At 34.9% G+C, this 16,959-nt stretch overlaps 3 protein-coding genes across 3 annotated transcripts in view; 1 reads left to right on the forward strand and 2 right to left on the reverse strand.

The window, feature by feature from the left end:
* NF1 (neurofibromin 1) overlaps positions 1-16,959 on the forward strand; it is a 244,417-nt gene that overhangs the window by 180,764 nt on the left and 46,694 nt on the right. The window lies entirely within an intron of this gene.
* EVI2B (ecotropic viral integration site 2B) lies at positions 1,906-9,945 on the reverse strand. Its single transcript, XM_012726277.1, has 2 exons — positions 9,866-9,945; positions 1,906-3,417 (listed from the first exon to the last, which is right to left on the reverse strand). The coding sequence occupies exon 2, from the start codon at positions 3,402-3,404 to the stop codon at positions 2,100-2,102; it is 1,305 nt and encodes a 434-aa protein (XP_012581731.1). The 5' UTR covers positions 3,405-3,417; positions 9,866-9,945; the 3' UTR covers positions 1,906-2,099.
* On the reverse strand, positions 12,514-16,015 carry EVI2A (ecotropic viral integration site 2A). The gene is made up of 2 exons (XM_012726278.1): positions 15,908-16,015; positions 12,514-13,757 (listed from the first exon to the last, which is right to left on the reverse strand). Exon 2 carries the CDS (start codon positions 13,739-13,741, stop codon positions 13,055-13,057), a length of 687 nt encoding a protein of 228 aa, XP_012581732.1. The 5' UTR covers positions 13,742-13,757; positions 15,908-16,015; the 3' UTR covers positions 12,514-13,054.

Here is a 16,959-nt window from a genome sequence, read left to right on the forward strand (position 1 = left end):
TTCTAACCTGGTGTAAGAGCACCACTGGAATATAGTATATAGTTCATTCTACCTTTTATTCCCCTTTGTCCTTTTCCAAAGTAAACTTTCTTTTAGACTTTTCTTGCCTTTTTTTTTTTTTTTTTTTTTTTTTTTTTTTTTTTTTTTTTTTATTAACTTGTGTTTCTAACTGCTGATTAGATTGCTACTGTTTTGGGTGCTTTGCTTCCACTAACCTTAGTGGGGAAAAATTGAATGTGGTAAATAGCAATTATTTTCCTCCCTGGCAGAAAATTTTTTTTAAAACTGAAACTAAAACTAGCTACTTATAGTAGTCTGTTCTCTTGCATAAAGAGCAAAAGGAGAAAATCTGCCTATTTGAAGAAATCAGGAAGATTGTGATCATCAGTTCCTGATTTATCCATCAGATTTAGCAGTCTGTTAACTCCAGTTTATTACTTGTCAGGTAATGTGTAAAAGATGAAATTTTGCATAAGGAATGTGGTTTAAGAATTTAAATGGCTAGTGTTATAAAGATGAGTTTAGTGAAAGTTGAGAACCAGCTGTATTTTCATGGTCTTGTTTTTCCTGGAAATAAATCATAAAAATTTGAAATAAAGTTTATTGGGTTTTATTTCTTCACAATTTTTTATTTTGTTTGCTTAAGACATACTAAAAAAAACTTTTAATAAAAGATTTAAGTGATATGTGTCACTTCTACTCGCATTTCATTGCCAACACAAGTCATGTAGTCATTCCTAACTTCAGGGAGCAAGGGAGGTTAATTATATCATGTTCCTGGAAATTGGAAGAACCAGGTATGTTTCAGAATGACATAACTGCTATAACTACTACCAAGATCACTACTAATACTCTTTAGTACTTCAGCACAGAATAGATACCTTTATCTGTCTAAAACTTCTGTATTAAAGAAAATAATAAAGTATTTCACTTAAAAAAGATTTATTTTTATTTATGCATACTTGTATAGGCCTGGGGTCAGGTCAGCGGTGCAGGGGTTAGAGGTGAGAAAATTCATCAGAGACATAGTAGGGAGCAGAACAGGTGACTGAAATACATTGCTGAGGGGAGCAGTAGGGGGAGACATGTCTGCTGTACCATGTATGTTAGCTCCCAGGGTGAAAATCAAACTCATGGCTACAGTGGCTGTTGATAGTGGCTGTGGATAGCTTCATAGTGCTTAGTTTTAATCCCTTGTGCCACCAGGGAGCCCCACCACCACCACCAAAAAAACAAAAACAGAAACAAAAGAAAGGAAAATCATTTTATGGTGCACACTCATGTTTGGCTTTTCATGTGACTCCCCCTCACCCCCCCCAGGGTAAATGTCCCCAACCCAATTCTCCAGTGTGATGTTTTGGGTTTTTGTTTTTTTTTTGTTTTCAGAGAGTAGAAAGGATTTATCACTATTCTCAAATATTCATTTAAATCTCTCATCCCCAAACTTGGAATATTTATTTAATTCTCAAGAGACTGATTTAAAACTTAGCATATGCATTTTAATTTCTCATCTCCCTCTGCAATAGAAAAGTAAAATTTAAGGCAGCTATTTGGTAATTAGTACATGGAGAATGCTTATTTAAAAATTTATATGTTAACAACATACATAGTTGCCATACATGTAAAATGTATAGTACATTAAAGCTAGGTACTATAGCCAGTAAACAAATCACTATTATATCCTTTTTTTTTTTTTAAAGATTTGTTTATTTATTTATACATCCACAACTGGGATACAGGCCAGAGGTGCAGGAGTGGTGAGAGGATTCACCAGAAACAGTGGGGAGAAGAAGAGTCCGACTGACGAAGCACACTGCTAAGGGGAGCAGTGGGTGGGTCAGGAGAGGTCTGCCGCGCCATGTGGGTCACCTCCGGGGCAGGGATCGAACTCATACTGAAGTGGCTTTAGCTTCTTGTGCTGTTCTTTAACCTACTGTGCCACCAGGGAGTGCCCTATACTTTTTAAAAAATAAGTTCTGATGGTATACATGATGATGAAGCAGATCTGATGTAATTCCTGATTATTAATCAAAATTAGCAACCAGTTGTCATTTAGCATATTTTATCACATGAAGAAAGAAAATAAGATGGAGTAGTATTTACAACAGCTCTTCAGGTGGGAGTGGCAGAGACTCATTGAGATCTTGATCCAAATCAGGAACAATTGAGAACTCCTGACACTGAGTCTCACTGTTGGAATCTTCGTGGTTTTTCATAAAATCCATTGGTGGCAGGGGTAAGTTAAGTGAGTCAGGAGGAAGTGGAAGTGACTGTTCAAATTCAGAATTAGGATCTTCACAGACTTGAGTGAGACAGTTCAGAGGTGGTGGAAGACTGGTGCAGTCATTTGGAAGAGGAGCTGTAGCTGTCGTTGCGGGTGTGTCTGATTGGTTACTCTCCTGCCCTTCCAAATCTAGAAGGGGTGGAGGTGGTGCAGGTAGATCTGTGTCATCTGATGAAGAAACAGCAGTACCAACTGTCGATCTGTCAGCACTGTCCTCAGATGTATCATTTACTTGATCTTTTATTTTTTCTGCTTTGGGGTTAGAATCTTCAATGTTTTCACTTGATTCAAACAACTTAATTTCTAAGTCATCTGCTAAAAGTGTGCTTTTGCTTGGTTTCAAGGCCTTCAATGAAATGACTGATGTACGTTTTGTAGATACTTCATTTTCTCTAATATTATCTAAACATAAGTCAGGGGTTTCACCATCAGCAAATGGAGACCTTCCTGCCCAATTTTGGTCATTCAAAACTGGTCTTTTAAAATATTTCCATAGTACAATCATCATTATGGCTATTAACATAGAAGTCAGAATTATACCAATTAACACGGCAGCTACTGAATTAGACTTGGTACTATGTGTATTTTTTTTGTTACTGGGAGTTTCAAGGAAGAACTCTGGTATACGCCTAGCTGAAATGTTGGTAGTTGGTGTTGCTTGTGTAGATAGATTTTTATTTGTTGTTGGTTTTCTAACAGAGGTGTGAACAGATCGTTGTTGTTGAGGAGAAGTATAGACAGGCTGGGGTAGTTCTTTGGTGGAAGTATGCCCAGATGATGGTAGTAGTCTGGCAGAGGTGAACACAGATAATGCTGTCTGTTGGGAAGAGGTATTGGCAGTTGTTTTTGGTTGTTTTGTGGTGTTATTGACCAATGTTTGTCCAGCAGTGGCTTTGGTAGGTGATACTTTTTGTCCAGAAGAAACATTGTTGGATTGTGTTGGTTGGTCCAAGGAATTCTTCTTTGAGTTTTGAGAATTTGCTGAGACAGAAGACACCAATGATTTATTAAATAAAGTAGATGGTGGCTGCATCTCTGTGGTACTGGCCTCCACTTCTGAGAAAACTGTATCATTCAGGTATCCACAAAAGAAAATTAGGATGAAATATTTGGGATCCATTTCACAGTTTCCTCTTTACCAGTGTGTTTATTAAAAAAAAAAAAAAAAGAAGAAAGACAATTAGGTATCATTTGGTGTCTGACATAAAACATACTGGTACTGGATAAGTATTAATTTCCAATTTGGACTTGATACACTGTAGACTAGTATAAAGAACTCTTGAATATCCTCCAACTCATCATATAACATTTGGCCCCCATAGGCAGTGATCCTCTTTTAATTCCGCCCTAAGACCTGTAGTTCGCCCTACTGCACCACTAACTTCATTAACATCACAGCCCTTCAATTCTGTTGTACTAATGAAAGAGGGGCTTTGTTTACTGCTCCCCTGTCCTCTCTACCCTATTTCCTTTACTGTTAGAAATAAGTTGATCTTGCTTCCTTGAAGGACATCAGTAACTATTAGTAACTAATTCAACCATCTTTCCCTTCCTTCTTCCCCCTTCACCATCTCTTGACTACATTTGGTATTGTTAGCTCATTACTATTTGAGTAACTCTTTGTCTTCTTTTCATGTTTCATGTTAATCTCACTAGCACCTCATTTTCTCTTACTTCCTGAATCTAGATACTTGATATTTAGTATATCCTTTTCTTTGATCCTGAATCTATATAATATTTCAACTCTTACCTTTGTCATAATTCTCAAATCTATATTATCATTCCAAATCTCCTTAATTCTAGTTTCATTTGTATGACTTCTTGATATACATATACATGTGAATTTGTCAGCAAATTCAGCATATTTAGAATAATTCATTTTTATCTCAGAATTGACCTTTTTCTCAAGGGCAGGTGGGGATCGAACTCATGCGGAAGTAGTTTAAGCTTCTTAGTGCAGCGCTTTAACCCACTGAGCCACCAGGGAGGGCCCTGCTTTCATTCATTTATTAATGAACACTCTTGTGTCAAACCTTGCCCTAGGTTGAGGAGATTCTAGTGATAGAAACAAACAAATAAAAAATAATTTGATTAGTTTTCTCTGTGCATCACAGGAGATGCACAGAAGAACAAATCTAGCCTGGAGAGGCTTCAGGGAATGTTTCTCAAAGAGGTCAAACTGATCTAGAAAGATCTGTGCGAATTAACTAAGAACTCTGAAGTGAAAATTGTACCAGGGCAATATCCAGCTGAGAGTATAATTTTTGCATATTTATTAAATACAATGGTAACTATTTAGCTGTTTCTTAACATAAGGAAAAGGAAAACCTCAGGGTGTTAAATCCTGGTGCATATGATTAGAAATCAGTTTTTCTATGATTCATAGGCCAATCTGAGAGAAAGTTGATGTTCTATGCAAGGTACAGTAAAAGAACTTGAGTTCTCTTGAGTTTTGCAAATAAACAGACTTTCAGCATATTTGAATAGTTTTTCTTGCAACTCCTCGACCATTTGGTACATAGTGGTGCTAAATTACCATGTTTTAGTAGAAGAAAAGATGTGATTTTTATTTTCCTAATCAATCTCTTCCTCTCTTTTTCTCTCCTTTTTCTCTTTCTCCCTCATAATACTTAAAGCCTAAATTTAAAAATATTTCTCCTTTAAACTCTTCTGAACATTGCTGATGAATTAAACTTTTTAAAAGCATACATAATATTACTCCCCATTGCTGTTAAGATTATAACTCCAAACTGAGTTTTCTTCCTTCTGGCTTGAGTTATCAGTACAGATTTACACCTCATGACTGACATATGTTAGTGTGTTTTTTCCCAGTCCCAGCCACTTTTACCTTTTGACTGCCAATTTGAACCTATACCTTTCAGACCTTAGCTTAAATCCCCCTTCTTAACAGTACCAATTGTACTTTAGTTATATTAAAAAGAGGATAAATGAATAAGTGGATTATGCTCTCAAAAAAGTAAACAAATTTCTTCTTAAATCTAATTCTCTGTTACCACAGCCCAAAGAGATAACGTATCAACTCAAGCTGTCTAGTTCTTACTGTCTTTTTTGGCTCTTTGGGTATTTCTTTCATATGTGTACGTCACACACTTCTGTTCCCTGAAGTAATTGTATTTAGTTTTATTACTTTGACTTTGCACTTTTTAATATCCTCATCCCCTCAAACAAGATTGTAAAGAATTTGGAAGAAGACAAAAAAAAAAACAAGGAAAGAAAAATACTTACCTAGAATTTACTATGTGTTTATACTATACTATGTGCTGTACTATTCCAGGTGTCTAGGTTTTTATTTCACTTCATCTCTAAATGATTCCACAAAGAAGATGGAGGAATCTTTGTTTTACAGATAAAGAGACAAATTCAAATGAGCTAACTAATTTGCCCAAATCTATGTCATAATGATGCCCTGGGAATTACTACCCTAAACTGCCTCATATTTTATATTTTTATTTCTACAGCAGTGTACCACATGTATTAGGAACTCAGGAAGCAATGATCCTGTGTTGGGTTTCTTGGTTTCCTTCCTTTCCATTTCACTTTTTATTAATATTACTTCTGGAATGTAAGCAGAGAAAGTGAAATCTAAGTTATTTTTTAATCCAGTTTGAATAAAATTCACTAGGGAAAAAATTGAAGATTTTGAAGATTTGAATCTTCCCTAAATGGTCATTATCTATGTAATTCCTACTTTCTTAGAGATTCTCAAAAAATTCATTAGAAAATATTATTCCTCAGAGTTAACTTTATTTTTCTAAAAAAATGCTAATGCAGGGCCCTCCCTGGTGGCACAGTGGGTTAAAGCATTGCATTATGAAGCTCTCCTAAGCCACTGCAACATGAGTTTGATCCCCTGCCAGGGAGCTGACCCACATGGTGTGTCAGACCTCTCCTGACCCACCTGCTGCTCCCCTCAGCAGTGTATTTCAGTAGATCTGCCTGTTCTGCTCCCTACTCTGTCTGGGGTGAATCTTCTCACCCACCACACCTTTGGCCTGTACCCCAGTTCTGTAAGCATAAATAAATATTTTTTTAAATAACAAATTTTTAAAAATGCTAAAGCAACAGAGAATATAAGCCATGAATTATATTCAGCCAAAAATGTTTCTTTCCTCTTCTGTGACTTTGCTTAAATTAAAAATAAAATAAAAACCACCTACATGGTTCCTAGCTGAAAAAAGCATTAGGAAAAGAAAGCCCTAACATAGCATAATTATAAACACCATATAGTTTGTGAGATTATTTTTGATAGGATCATAGCCTTTTTTTAATGATAGGAAGGTCATGGGGGCCTCACTGTTCAAGATTTTAAACTTGTTTGAAGGTTACAGTAGGGCGCTCCCTGGTGGCACAGCGGGTTAAAGCACAGCACAAAGAAGCTAAAGCCACTTCCGCGTGAGTTCGTGAGTTCGATCTCCGCCTGCCCTGGAGGAGATCTACATGGCTTGGCAGACCTCTCCTGACCTGCCTGCTGCTCCCCTCAGCAGTGTACTTCATCGATCTGCCTGTTCTGCTACCCACTGTGTCTCTGGTGAATCCTCTCACCCTCCGCATCTCTGGCCTGTACCCCAGTTCTGTATGAATAAATTAATAAATCTTTAAAAAAAATTAGACAGGGCCCTCCCTGGTGGCGCAGCGGGTTAAAGCACTGCACTGAGAAACTAAAGCCACCTCCGCATGAGTTCCATTCCCACCTGCCCTGGAGGTGACCACATGGTGTGGCAGACCTCTCCTGACCCGCCCGCTGCTCCCCTCAGCAGTGTACTTCGTCGATCTGCCTGTTCTGCTCCCCACTCTGTCTCTGGTGAATCCTCTCACCCTCCGCATCTCTGGCCTGTGCCCCAGTTCTGTACGAATAAATAAATAAATCTTTAAAAAAAAAAAAAAAAAAAAAATTCTACTGTGGCAGTTTAGAATAACGCAGAAAAGAACCATCAGGATTTGAAAGAATAAGTAAGGGGCATAATAGTGAAGAGACTTTTTTTTTTTAATGTCAGACAGTGAAGCCCATATTTTCACCAGTGAAGAAAGTTATTTAACAAAGGCATTTAAAAAATAGGTAAGTGGTATGTACCTGACCAACCAACATTGTTTCTACAGAAAGGAAAGTAGAAATATATAAAGTAACACAAGAGAAAAGTAAAGCAAAATTTATAGTAAGCAGCAACAGGTTACTTCAGGGAAAGGTTATAAAGTCAGTTGACTAGAGGTCAAGTATTGAAAGAAAGAAAAGGTAATAAAAGTTAAGAAAAGGCTGAATAAAAAATCGCAGTTATATAATTTGGTAGTTGGGTGGGTGGAAAGATTGAACTAGATGAAAGAAGCAACCACACAATGCTACTCTGTCACTGCCCTGTTTTTGTGGGTTCAGGGAACCAGCAAAGGAGCAGATCTTGCCAAAATGGAGGTCTTGAATGATCTGTCTTCTCAAACTCATCTTTCATGTCAGGCTCTCTGTCCTGCTGTAAGTACCCTTCAATTTAGTGTCTGCCTGTCCCTCTCCCTAAGAGCTTTCCTGCTAGTTACTGTCAAAAATCTCTGCACATTCTATATTGCATTTTTCTGGAAATTAGTCAGGCAAATTTCTGTACTTTTATTCGGCAGTATTTTGCTCATTTTAGGTTGACAACTTTGCAGTTTAAATCTTCAATGTTGGTCCTTTGTTTCCAAGGAATATTGAATATTTTAAATTAAATATTAAATAAACAATTCATTTTAGAAGAAAATGTATAGTGTTTTAACTAAGCATTTGAAAGTCAGCTACAGTGATGTGTTTCCAAGTATTAGACATGTTCTCATAAATATAGTGCATTAGTATGTGAAGAATTATCATTTTTATTATTTGAAGTATACTGTTGAGTTGACTAAATAAATGTCACATCCTTTAAAAGAAATGAAGGTTTGTATAGTGTATCCTATATGACAAAGCAAATGTAGGTAGCAACATCAAAAATAATGTAAGTTTTGGTTTATTTGGTAAAATAAAAGTTATAGTGCAGATACAGTATGTTACAATCTCATAGGAGTATATCTCCAAGTAGTGAAATATGCAAACATAAAAGGAAGAAAACAGCAATTCTGTATATTGAAGAAGGGAAGGGGAAATTAAACTTCAATTCTAACAGGAAATAATTGATAATCATTTTTTATCAATTATAGTTATCATTCACTGTGTAAATGCTAGCCACTATCCTATTTTAATGACCAAGGTGTTGGCATCTTCACCTTACAAGTAAAGAAACTAAAACAAAGAAAAGTTGGTTAACTTGCCAGTGTTTCAGCAACAAGTAGTGGCCAGAGCCCTATTCTTCTGTTAAATATGTCATTATATATGCTTCACTGCCTTTCAGAGCAAAATTATTAAATAGAAATACTTTATGAAAGGAGATGTGAACCTTGGGAGTCTTGTGTAAAAAAAAAAAAACAGGAAAAGAACTACCAGAAAACCTGTTTAGTTCTGTGACTTTATCTGTGAAAACACTTTTAGCTTTAAGTGGTTAATATGTAAGCTATCATATTTGAAGTTATTTTTAGAGATTGTACATTGAAAGGCATCAGAGTTCTATTTAACAAAATTCAAACTTAGAAATTTATAATTTTCTTATAAGTAGGATTGATTACACAGGAATCAGTTGAAAAGCACAGAACTAACTCTAAATTTAGAACCTGGCCATTTAAAAATGTATAGATAACTGTTGCTTAAAATTAGAGGTGAAATCTGTAGTTACTTAGAAGAATTCTAAAGTGATCTTCAATAAAAGAAAGTTAGGAACATCTATGAAATGTTAAGCTAGGTTTTTACTCACTATAAATGTATTATCCTATAATATTAAAATAAAGGTTTATGTAAACTCTTGACAGTTCTTATTTTGTAGGGTATTTGCTTTCTTATTGTCCAGTTTACTTAGAGCATATTAGCAATTTTGTATTATTCTTTGGGTATTTTTTCCTATATCTATTTTATAGTGTCAGGCTCAGATAATAAGTTACATAAAATGTAGAAGAGCTTTAATAATGAGTCATATTTCCATGTTATTATTAATAAAATGTTTGTATAAGAAATAAAAGCATATATAATAATGAATACCTCATCTACTCTCTTGATTTCTTCTTAAATTAAGTGAAGGAAACCGTTCTTACTATGAAAGCTAAAGGGGATTAAAAAATGAAATCTGTGGATTACAGAAAACAAATCAGAATATTTAACTGCTGGTATCTTGGAGATTATATATTCAGTTTACTCCTTGGATTTTGGTTTTATGTCTAACCCTTAGCTTTTTCTGCCCTGGCTATAATTTCTTTTAATTGCAGAGCTACAGTTAATAAACATCGTCATCAAATAAGCTTAAAAGGGCTTATACCATATAAACCTAGGTGAAAAATTTTCTCCAAGGCAAATACAACACTGAATATTTTTAAATTTCAAGCAACAAAACCACAAAACTTACAGGCATCTTTAAACTATCAGAATTTAAACTTAAATACTAATACCATTTTAGTTTTTAAAATAAATTTTATATACAGCAAAGATTAAACCAGATTGCCTTGTGAAAATTTCCTTACCTCAGCTGTTACTTCTTTTGCAGGATGCTAAATTCTTGTTCTAACTGGACATTTTGGTTACTTGACTAAGAAAGCAAAAGGGATTGTTAAGTTCTCTTTAGATCAGAAATGGCCCTCTAGCAAACAAACGATTTCCGTAGAAAAAAGAGGAAGATTATCAGTTGGTTCCGGAAGTGCAGTAAGCCACAAAATGACTAAGAAGTGTAGTACTATAAGAGAATTTATTTTGAAATATAATTTGAAGCTATATGATTTGAATGCTTTTAATTAATGTTTATAACACCCTCTAGTAATGTGATTACAAAATTTAAATATTTAGAATATAACCTTGGAGAGAAAAAATACATGTTTTAAGGAAAAACTGCATGTTGGGTTATTACCCATAGTGGGATTTCTTGTTGTAAAAAATGAATTATGGGTTCTGCTTATTTGTGTGATGTGAGGCAAGTTGTTGCACTTCTGAGTCACCATTTCCTCCTTTGGAGGACTGTTTGTTTCCCTTACTTGGTTGTTATGAGAATTAAATAAGATAATGCATATAAAGGCGTCTCACACAGTAAGTAGTATGTTATTTTCTCAAACATAAGTTAGGTAAAGTCCAGGTTGAAATAACTAAAAATTTTTTTACCCAGATACTAAATGATTTTTTATTTCAAATTCACAGTTCTTTGATTACCCACAAAAATGCATGTTTCTCAGTTGAAAGTAAAACTGGATCACTTTTCAAATAAGTTAACTAAGTAAAGCACATTAAAAAGCATATGCATCAGTCTGAATAAAAATTTCTTTGGGGCGGTCACCTTCCAGCCTCTTTCCTCACTTGAAAAGTGAAAGTCATAATCCCTAATTTAGAAGTTTATTGTGGAAGTAAATAAATCTACAGTGTCTGATACAACATGTTATAGACAATGCTCACTACAGAGAAACACAGGTTATAAACACCAGATTCTTACCTTAAAGGTACTCATAACTCAATACAGAAAGAAGAGTATTTTGTTAAGGGGCCCTGTTGTAAAGCAGAATACAAAAGTTATAAAGGGTTGATATGCTATTTTTAAATCCCAGAATTAAGTGTGTAGACTATGATACTAGTATGAAAAACAACTGTCTTTGTTAAAAAATAACTCAAAATGTCAACTCAAAGATATTTTACTTATTATCTTTAAACATTTTATAGTAGAAGCTTTCTGGCGAGTGAGAAAATGTGAATTGTGTGAAAGTAGCAATAGTTAGCTTATTTTAAAAGATACTAATTTGTTCCAATTTTCTGACAGTTATTTCTCAATTAAAAAAGTGATTTGTGTTAATGCTATTTGTTCTAGTACATGATCTCAAAATTTTAATTTGCATAAAATGGGAACTCTGCCCAGTTCATTTCTAGTCTGGTCCTAAATACCTTCAAAAGATAACCTGTCATCACTATGATTGGCCTGAGTATTCTCTTGTTTTACATTATACTTTGTTAACATTTTACTTTATCTATAATAATAATTATGGTTATGACTTTCTGTTTAAGGAATGGATTTATTTTTTACGACTTGGTTATTAAGTGATGCACTGTTGCTTTCTTCTCATCTGAAGATGTAACCTAGATATTTAGAAACATGAAACTTGTAAGAAATAAATTTGATGACTAAAGCAATATTGGACTATTACAGTATGCAGTAATTATCCAAAAGTTACCAATGCCTACCTAGTACATTCCATTTGAAATAGAAGGGATAAAAGAATTAGGCATTGGTGATTTGTGAAGACTCAACAGGTGATATGTAGCCAGGCTAAGGAGAGTAAGATTATGGTAATTCTTAGAAAAAATACATGCTATCTTTTCTTAGTTGGCTAGCAGATTGCCCAAAGTAAATGTTCCATAAAGGAGAATTTTGATGTTTTTGTTGCTAACATGATCCTGTATCTTATTAGATTTAGATTGTCTTGTGTCAAGTTCACTAGATAGTTGGAAAGTCTCTCAAACCAACTTTTGTAATATAGTTAATTTAAGATGGAAGTCACTGTTTTACTTGAAAAAACATTCCTTTGTTCATGTCATATTGGGTAATAAAAATGCATAATTAATCATTTGGTAGGCTAATTGGTATCCTTGAACAAGGATTTATCAGTCTTTGGATATTTGTAATAAGTAAACTGGAAGACAATTTTTATTAAAAGAAAAAGGTATCTGACACTTAAACAGTAAGATGTGGACTTAGGGCCCTCCCTGGTGGTGCAGTGGGTTAAAGCGCAGCACTGTGAAGCTCTTGACAGCCACTGCAGCATGAGTTTGATCCCTAGCCAGGGAGGTTATTCACATGGCGTGGCGGACCTCTCCTGACCCATCCACTGCTGCTCCCCTCAGCAGTGTACTTGTCTTCCTGTTCTGCTCCCCACTCTCTCTGGTGAGTCCTCTTACTCACACATTTCTGTCCTGTACCCCAATTTTGTATGCATACATAAATCTTAAAAAAAAAAAAAAAGACATGGACTTAGCTCAGCCAACTGGTGTGGCTATATGTATCTTTTTTACTTTGTTCTGTTCCTTATTGATCATTACAGTGTAATCTTTCTGATAATAAAGTTAATATAGATACACAGTTTTATTTTGAGTCTTAATTTATTATACAGAATTGTTTTAGTTAAGTATTTATGGTAGGAAAACACTTTCTTGTATGTGCCATATATAAAAATTAAGACATCTAGCAATAAAATTAGCTGTGGAAAAACTAGCCAGTGTGGATTCTGTTATATTCAGCAGAAACCGTACCACTTAAACTATACTGTTCAACTCTATGCGAGTAATTCAATTTATGTTAGATGCTGAATCTCTTAGGATCCACTAAGACTCTTCCAAGTTCATCTAACTACATTGCTGAACAGCAGATATTTATTTTATTGTCCCTTTTTACTGTTGTCATTTTTTCCATTCATCCCTGAAACCCTCTCCAAATGCTTGGTGGTTTTATTTTTTATTATCAATTTTTCTCTTTCCAGAACATTGTCAAAACAAAAATGCACAGTGTGAGTAACTAAGTAAGCAGGTATACTTCTTACCTATTTAAATCTAAGTTGCAAGGCCTGCCATATCAAATTTTAGACCACCAGACAACACAGTGGCATTAAATATCAAACTGACTTCATTTTTACTCCAAATACTTTCTCATGACTACTTTGCATTTTTCTTCACTAACGCATCTGTTAGATGGTACGCTTTTCAGTTCTCTCATCATCTTTTCTTTCGCTTGTTGCTGTGAGCACTCCAGTAGATTGCATCATTAGGTTGTGCCCTGTGAACTGTTTTGCTCTTTTCCAAGTGTCTGATTCAGCAGGCCATAGACCACTGCTTGCCAGAAAATCGCCGTTGCTTCTAGGCTGACGCTTGCCTACTTGTTTTGAACGTCTGAGAGATGACACTTTGTTTGCCAGAACCACAGTTGATAAAAATAGAAAGGTACAGATAAGAAAAAGCACTGCAATTATAATTAAGCAAACTAGCATAGCCATTTTGTTGTTATTTTCCTCACAGACATCTTTTTTAAAAATTTCACTGTGATTTTTGCTTGTGTTTCTGATGCTCTGCACTGTTGGAGAACTATTTCTGACCACAGAGGGTGTATAAAGCTCCAGTTCAGATTTAGGAGTTAATGACACGATGTGAGATGATGTAGGTCTTTCAGGCATGTTTGAAAAATTACCTTTCTTATCTATGTTAGTAGTTGTAAGGTTCGTAATGTTTTCATTTTGGTTTCTGCCCATCTTATTTTGAATATGTGGTTCCCAGACAGTAGTATCATTAGCCCTCAGATGGGTATAGCTTGCTGTTGTTTCATGAGAGAAAACTGTCACCATCAGAAGGGCAAGATGCAGATATTCTCTGTATTCCATGTCCGTGAATGATAATCTGTGGAGATAGCAGTATAGACTGTTAATTTCTGAAAGAATGATGGTTCCCCCAACTGAATTATTTTCTGTAAGGCTGTGTAAAAAGAAACAATTTAACTTCTATACTTTCAGCATTCTAAATCTAACAAAAATTGTTAATCATTTTAAACAGGACACTGTGGTTTTGTACTATTTTTTTCCTCTTAAACATACTAGACTTCAGCTTTGAGTCAGTTACTTCTCCTTTTACTTTTTTTGATTCCTCCTCCCCTCCCCCACCACCATTTCAGGATCTTTCTTGCAGAAACTTCTTACCATTTAGCAAATGTTACCAATCTTTATACTAAAAGAGAGATGAAACTTTGAGCATTTTGCTTCAAGTATAAAAAGAAAAATTGATGCTTTGAGGTAGGTGGGGCTTGGGTGGGGTCGTGAGGAAGTGTGGTAGCAACTAAAGGAAAGTGGATTTCAAATGGGAATTCAAGGTATTCAGTTTTCTTCTTGGCTATTTATCTTGAAGTCTAGAATACAGCTGGTGCTTAGAACTGTATTCATGAAAGCAATTTTGTAGTGCTTTTCACTTCTGTGTCCCTTGACTTACTATGACTTCCAAAAACATAGACATGCTAGTTTTCTCAACCTAAAAATATGGCATTACAAAAAAAAAAGAAGATTTCTTCTAAATACTTCCAGAAGTTCAACAAAAGTTACTGATTTTTTCATCTTCATTTGAATATGAAAGTCAGCAAAGTTGAATTTCGGTTTTAGCACTAAGCTCTCTGGAAGCCAGTATAAAAATGGGACTTTTTTGTTCTTAACCCTTATTATGCACTATATTATTGAAGAAATACTATTGGCATATCTGTTTAGGTACTGGTCACTCAGTAGGGAAAATGTATTACCACTATTTAGCTATCTCTTTCCTAATATCCAGTTGGTCTCAGTAACTTTTCTAGACTATTCTTATTATTGAGGGAACTTGAAGTAATAGCTAGCTTATTACCTTGAGGTTTTCTAAATTAAATTTCCTGTTTACAAGCCCTATATATTTTACAGGAATTTCTCTCAAATTTGAATGTGCATATGTTGTTTTTTTTAATACAAAATCTAATGTAGTTAAGTCTATTATGCTAACTAAGCATAATATATAACCATTACTAGCCATATTTTTAAATACAAGGGCTAAGAAGAACTTGTTATAAGTCATCAGCTAATATTTATATACTATTGATATATCAAAATTAAGAATAAAAGAGGAGACATGATGAGTTACATAAGCAAGAATAGTATATAATAAACAATGCTAACTGGAAACTAGCCTCTCATAACATTTCCTATTCCTAAATGAAGGTAAAAAGCTGTGTTAATTATTCTAGAATTATGATTGCTTTCTAGGTTGTGACCTTAAATAAACAGTTAAAGATTTTTTTGCTTGCCTTTTATGTAATAATGTTCAGCTTCAATTATTAAGTGGAATGGCATAAATCTGTGGCTATTCTATGATTCTTTCACAGTTACTAAGTAATGTCCATTCTGTTCATACTAGCCTGAATTTCTGCATTAGATGCTAAAACAATTAAATTGGGTTATTCTCATCTTATTAGTTCATTAACAATGTAGTATACATCGTGGTATTCTTGCACACTTTAACAGTGCTTACCACGGGACAGATAATAGGCCCGCTGTTAATTGTCTTCAGCCAGAGGTACTGCTGTCCCTAAATAAACAAACCATTGTCAAAGTGAGACATTCTCCTATCCCACAAATGCCTAAATTGAGGTCTGTCTGATTATCCCTAACTTATACCTTGGACTCCCAAGTTATGTCATCAAAAGTTTTCTTTATCTCTGGTCATTTCCAATCAAATTTATAATGCCTAAACATTAATAATGAGAACATTTTAAAGCTTTTTTTTTTTTAATAACAAATTTCTAATTCATTTGTGGAGTCTAAATTCAGGTCCTTCCAAATCCAAGCTGTATGTTGGTGGTAAATCTACTTCTAACTTAAATTTTACTTGCCAAGACAGAAAATAACATACATTTTCAATACTTACGATTCTTCTTTGTTAGCGAGAGTTTCAGTTCTAGCTGAAAGAACTTCCTCAAATACTAATTAGTATAAAGTTATAAGTGAAAATGGATAAGAAAAGCCACATATATCACCTACCTTAAGAAGTGCTTGATCAGAATCTGATTACAAACTGATTTTAATAAGTCACTTTTCTTGTCTTGAAGCACAGCTTCCAGATAATTTAAAGCAGAATAGAATTGAAGAATGTGAGCCTTCAAGTAAATCTGCAGTAAAAAAGGATATGTACAGCTAGCTTTCCACTTCTAAAACCAAACCACAGATGACACATTTCCTTTCCACTGCAGCTGAAGCACATGTCACAGGGGGAAAAAACTCCAATGTGTCTAGTTGCCGGCTGGCACCACAGGAGGCTTTGTAGAACAAGCCCCGCCTCCAGGGTAGGGAGGGTTTTCCACTTAGTGCCTTTTGACCTATGCTCATTATATTTGTCTGACAGACTCTATTTATATATGCCTGCTAATATATGCATGACATGAGAATCATTCAGAAGAAGATGAAATAGCATCTTACCTATGGTATTAAGATCTTCTCTAAAAATTTTATTTGTGCATCCCAAGCTGACTTGATAAGTGAGCTTGGAGATCTGGTTATCAGATCAAAGAAACAGTGATAAACCTATCCAGCATTAGTGATTGGGGGGGGGGTGTGCTCACTCATTCTCCCCTTTCCCAAACATCCTGGCATCACCTGACATTATTCTGAAATGGACTTCATTTTCCCCAAGAAGTGTCTGCCCCTGACTAGTTATCTGCAATAACAACATTCTTTATAATCTCAGAAGCCTGTTATATAACAAGTCCTTTTAATTCAAGCCCTTTCTTTCAGCTAAGATTAGAACTTAGATCATGTTTGTCCTTTCTTCATAGTCTTGGATTACTTTCTTTCCTATTTTTACTGTCACTGTACTTTAGATTCTTATTAGCCCAAACCTAGACTACTAGAGGATTCTTTTTACTAGCTCTCTTTCATATATATTGTATATATCACTTCCTTTGATCACATCACCCCTCCCTTTAAAAAAAATCCTAACACCTGCCCTTCCTGGTGGTGCAGCGGGTTAAAGCACTGCAGTGCTTTAGGTAAGAAGCTAAAGCCACTTCCGCATGAGTTCGATTCCCGCCTGCCCC

Source organism: Condylura cristata, unplaced genomic scaffold (genome assembly GCF_000260355.1).
Source record: "Condylura cristata isolate star-nosed mole 26May11 unplaced genomic scaffold, ConCri1.0 scaffold00017, whole genome shotgun sequence".
In the NCBI taxonomy this organism is placed as follows: Eukaryota; Metazoa; Chordata; class Mammalia; order Eulipotyphla; family Talpidae; genus Condylura; species Condylura cristata.

Excerpts from the sequence above, each read along its gene's own strand:
- EVI2B (XM_012726277.1), bottom strand. The coding sequence starts at position 3,404 with ATGGATCCCAAATATTTCATCCTAATTTTCTTTTGTGGATACCTGAAT.
- EVI2A (XM_012726278.1), bottom strand. The coding sequence starts at position 13,741 with ATGGAATACAGAGAATATCTGCATCTTGCCCTTCTGATGGTGACAGTT.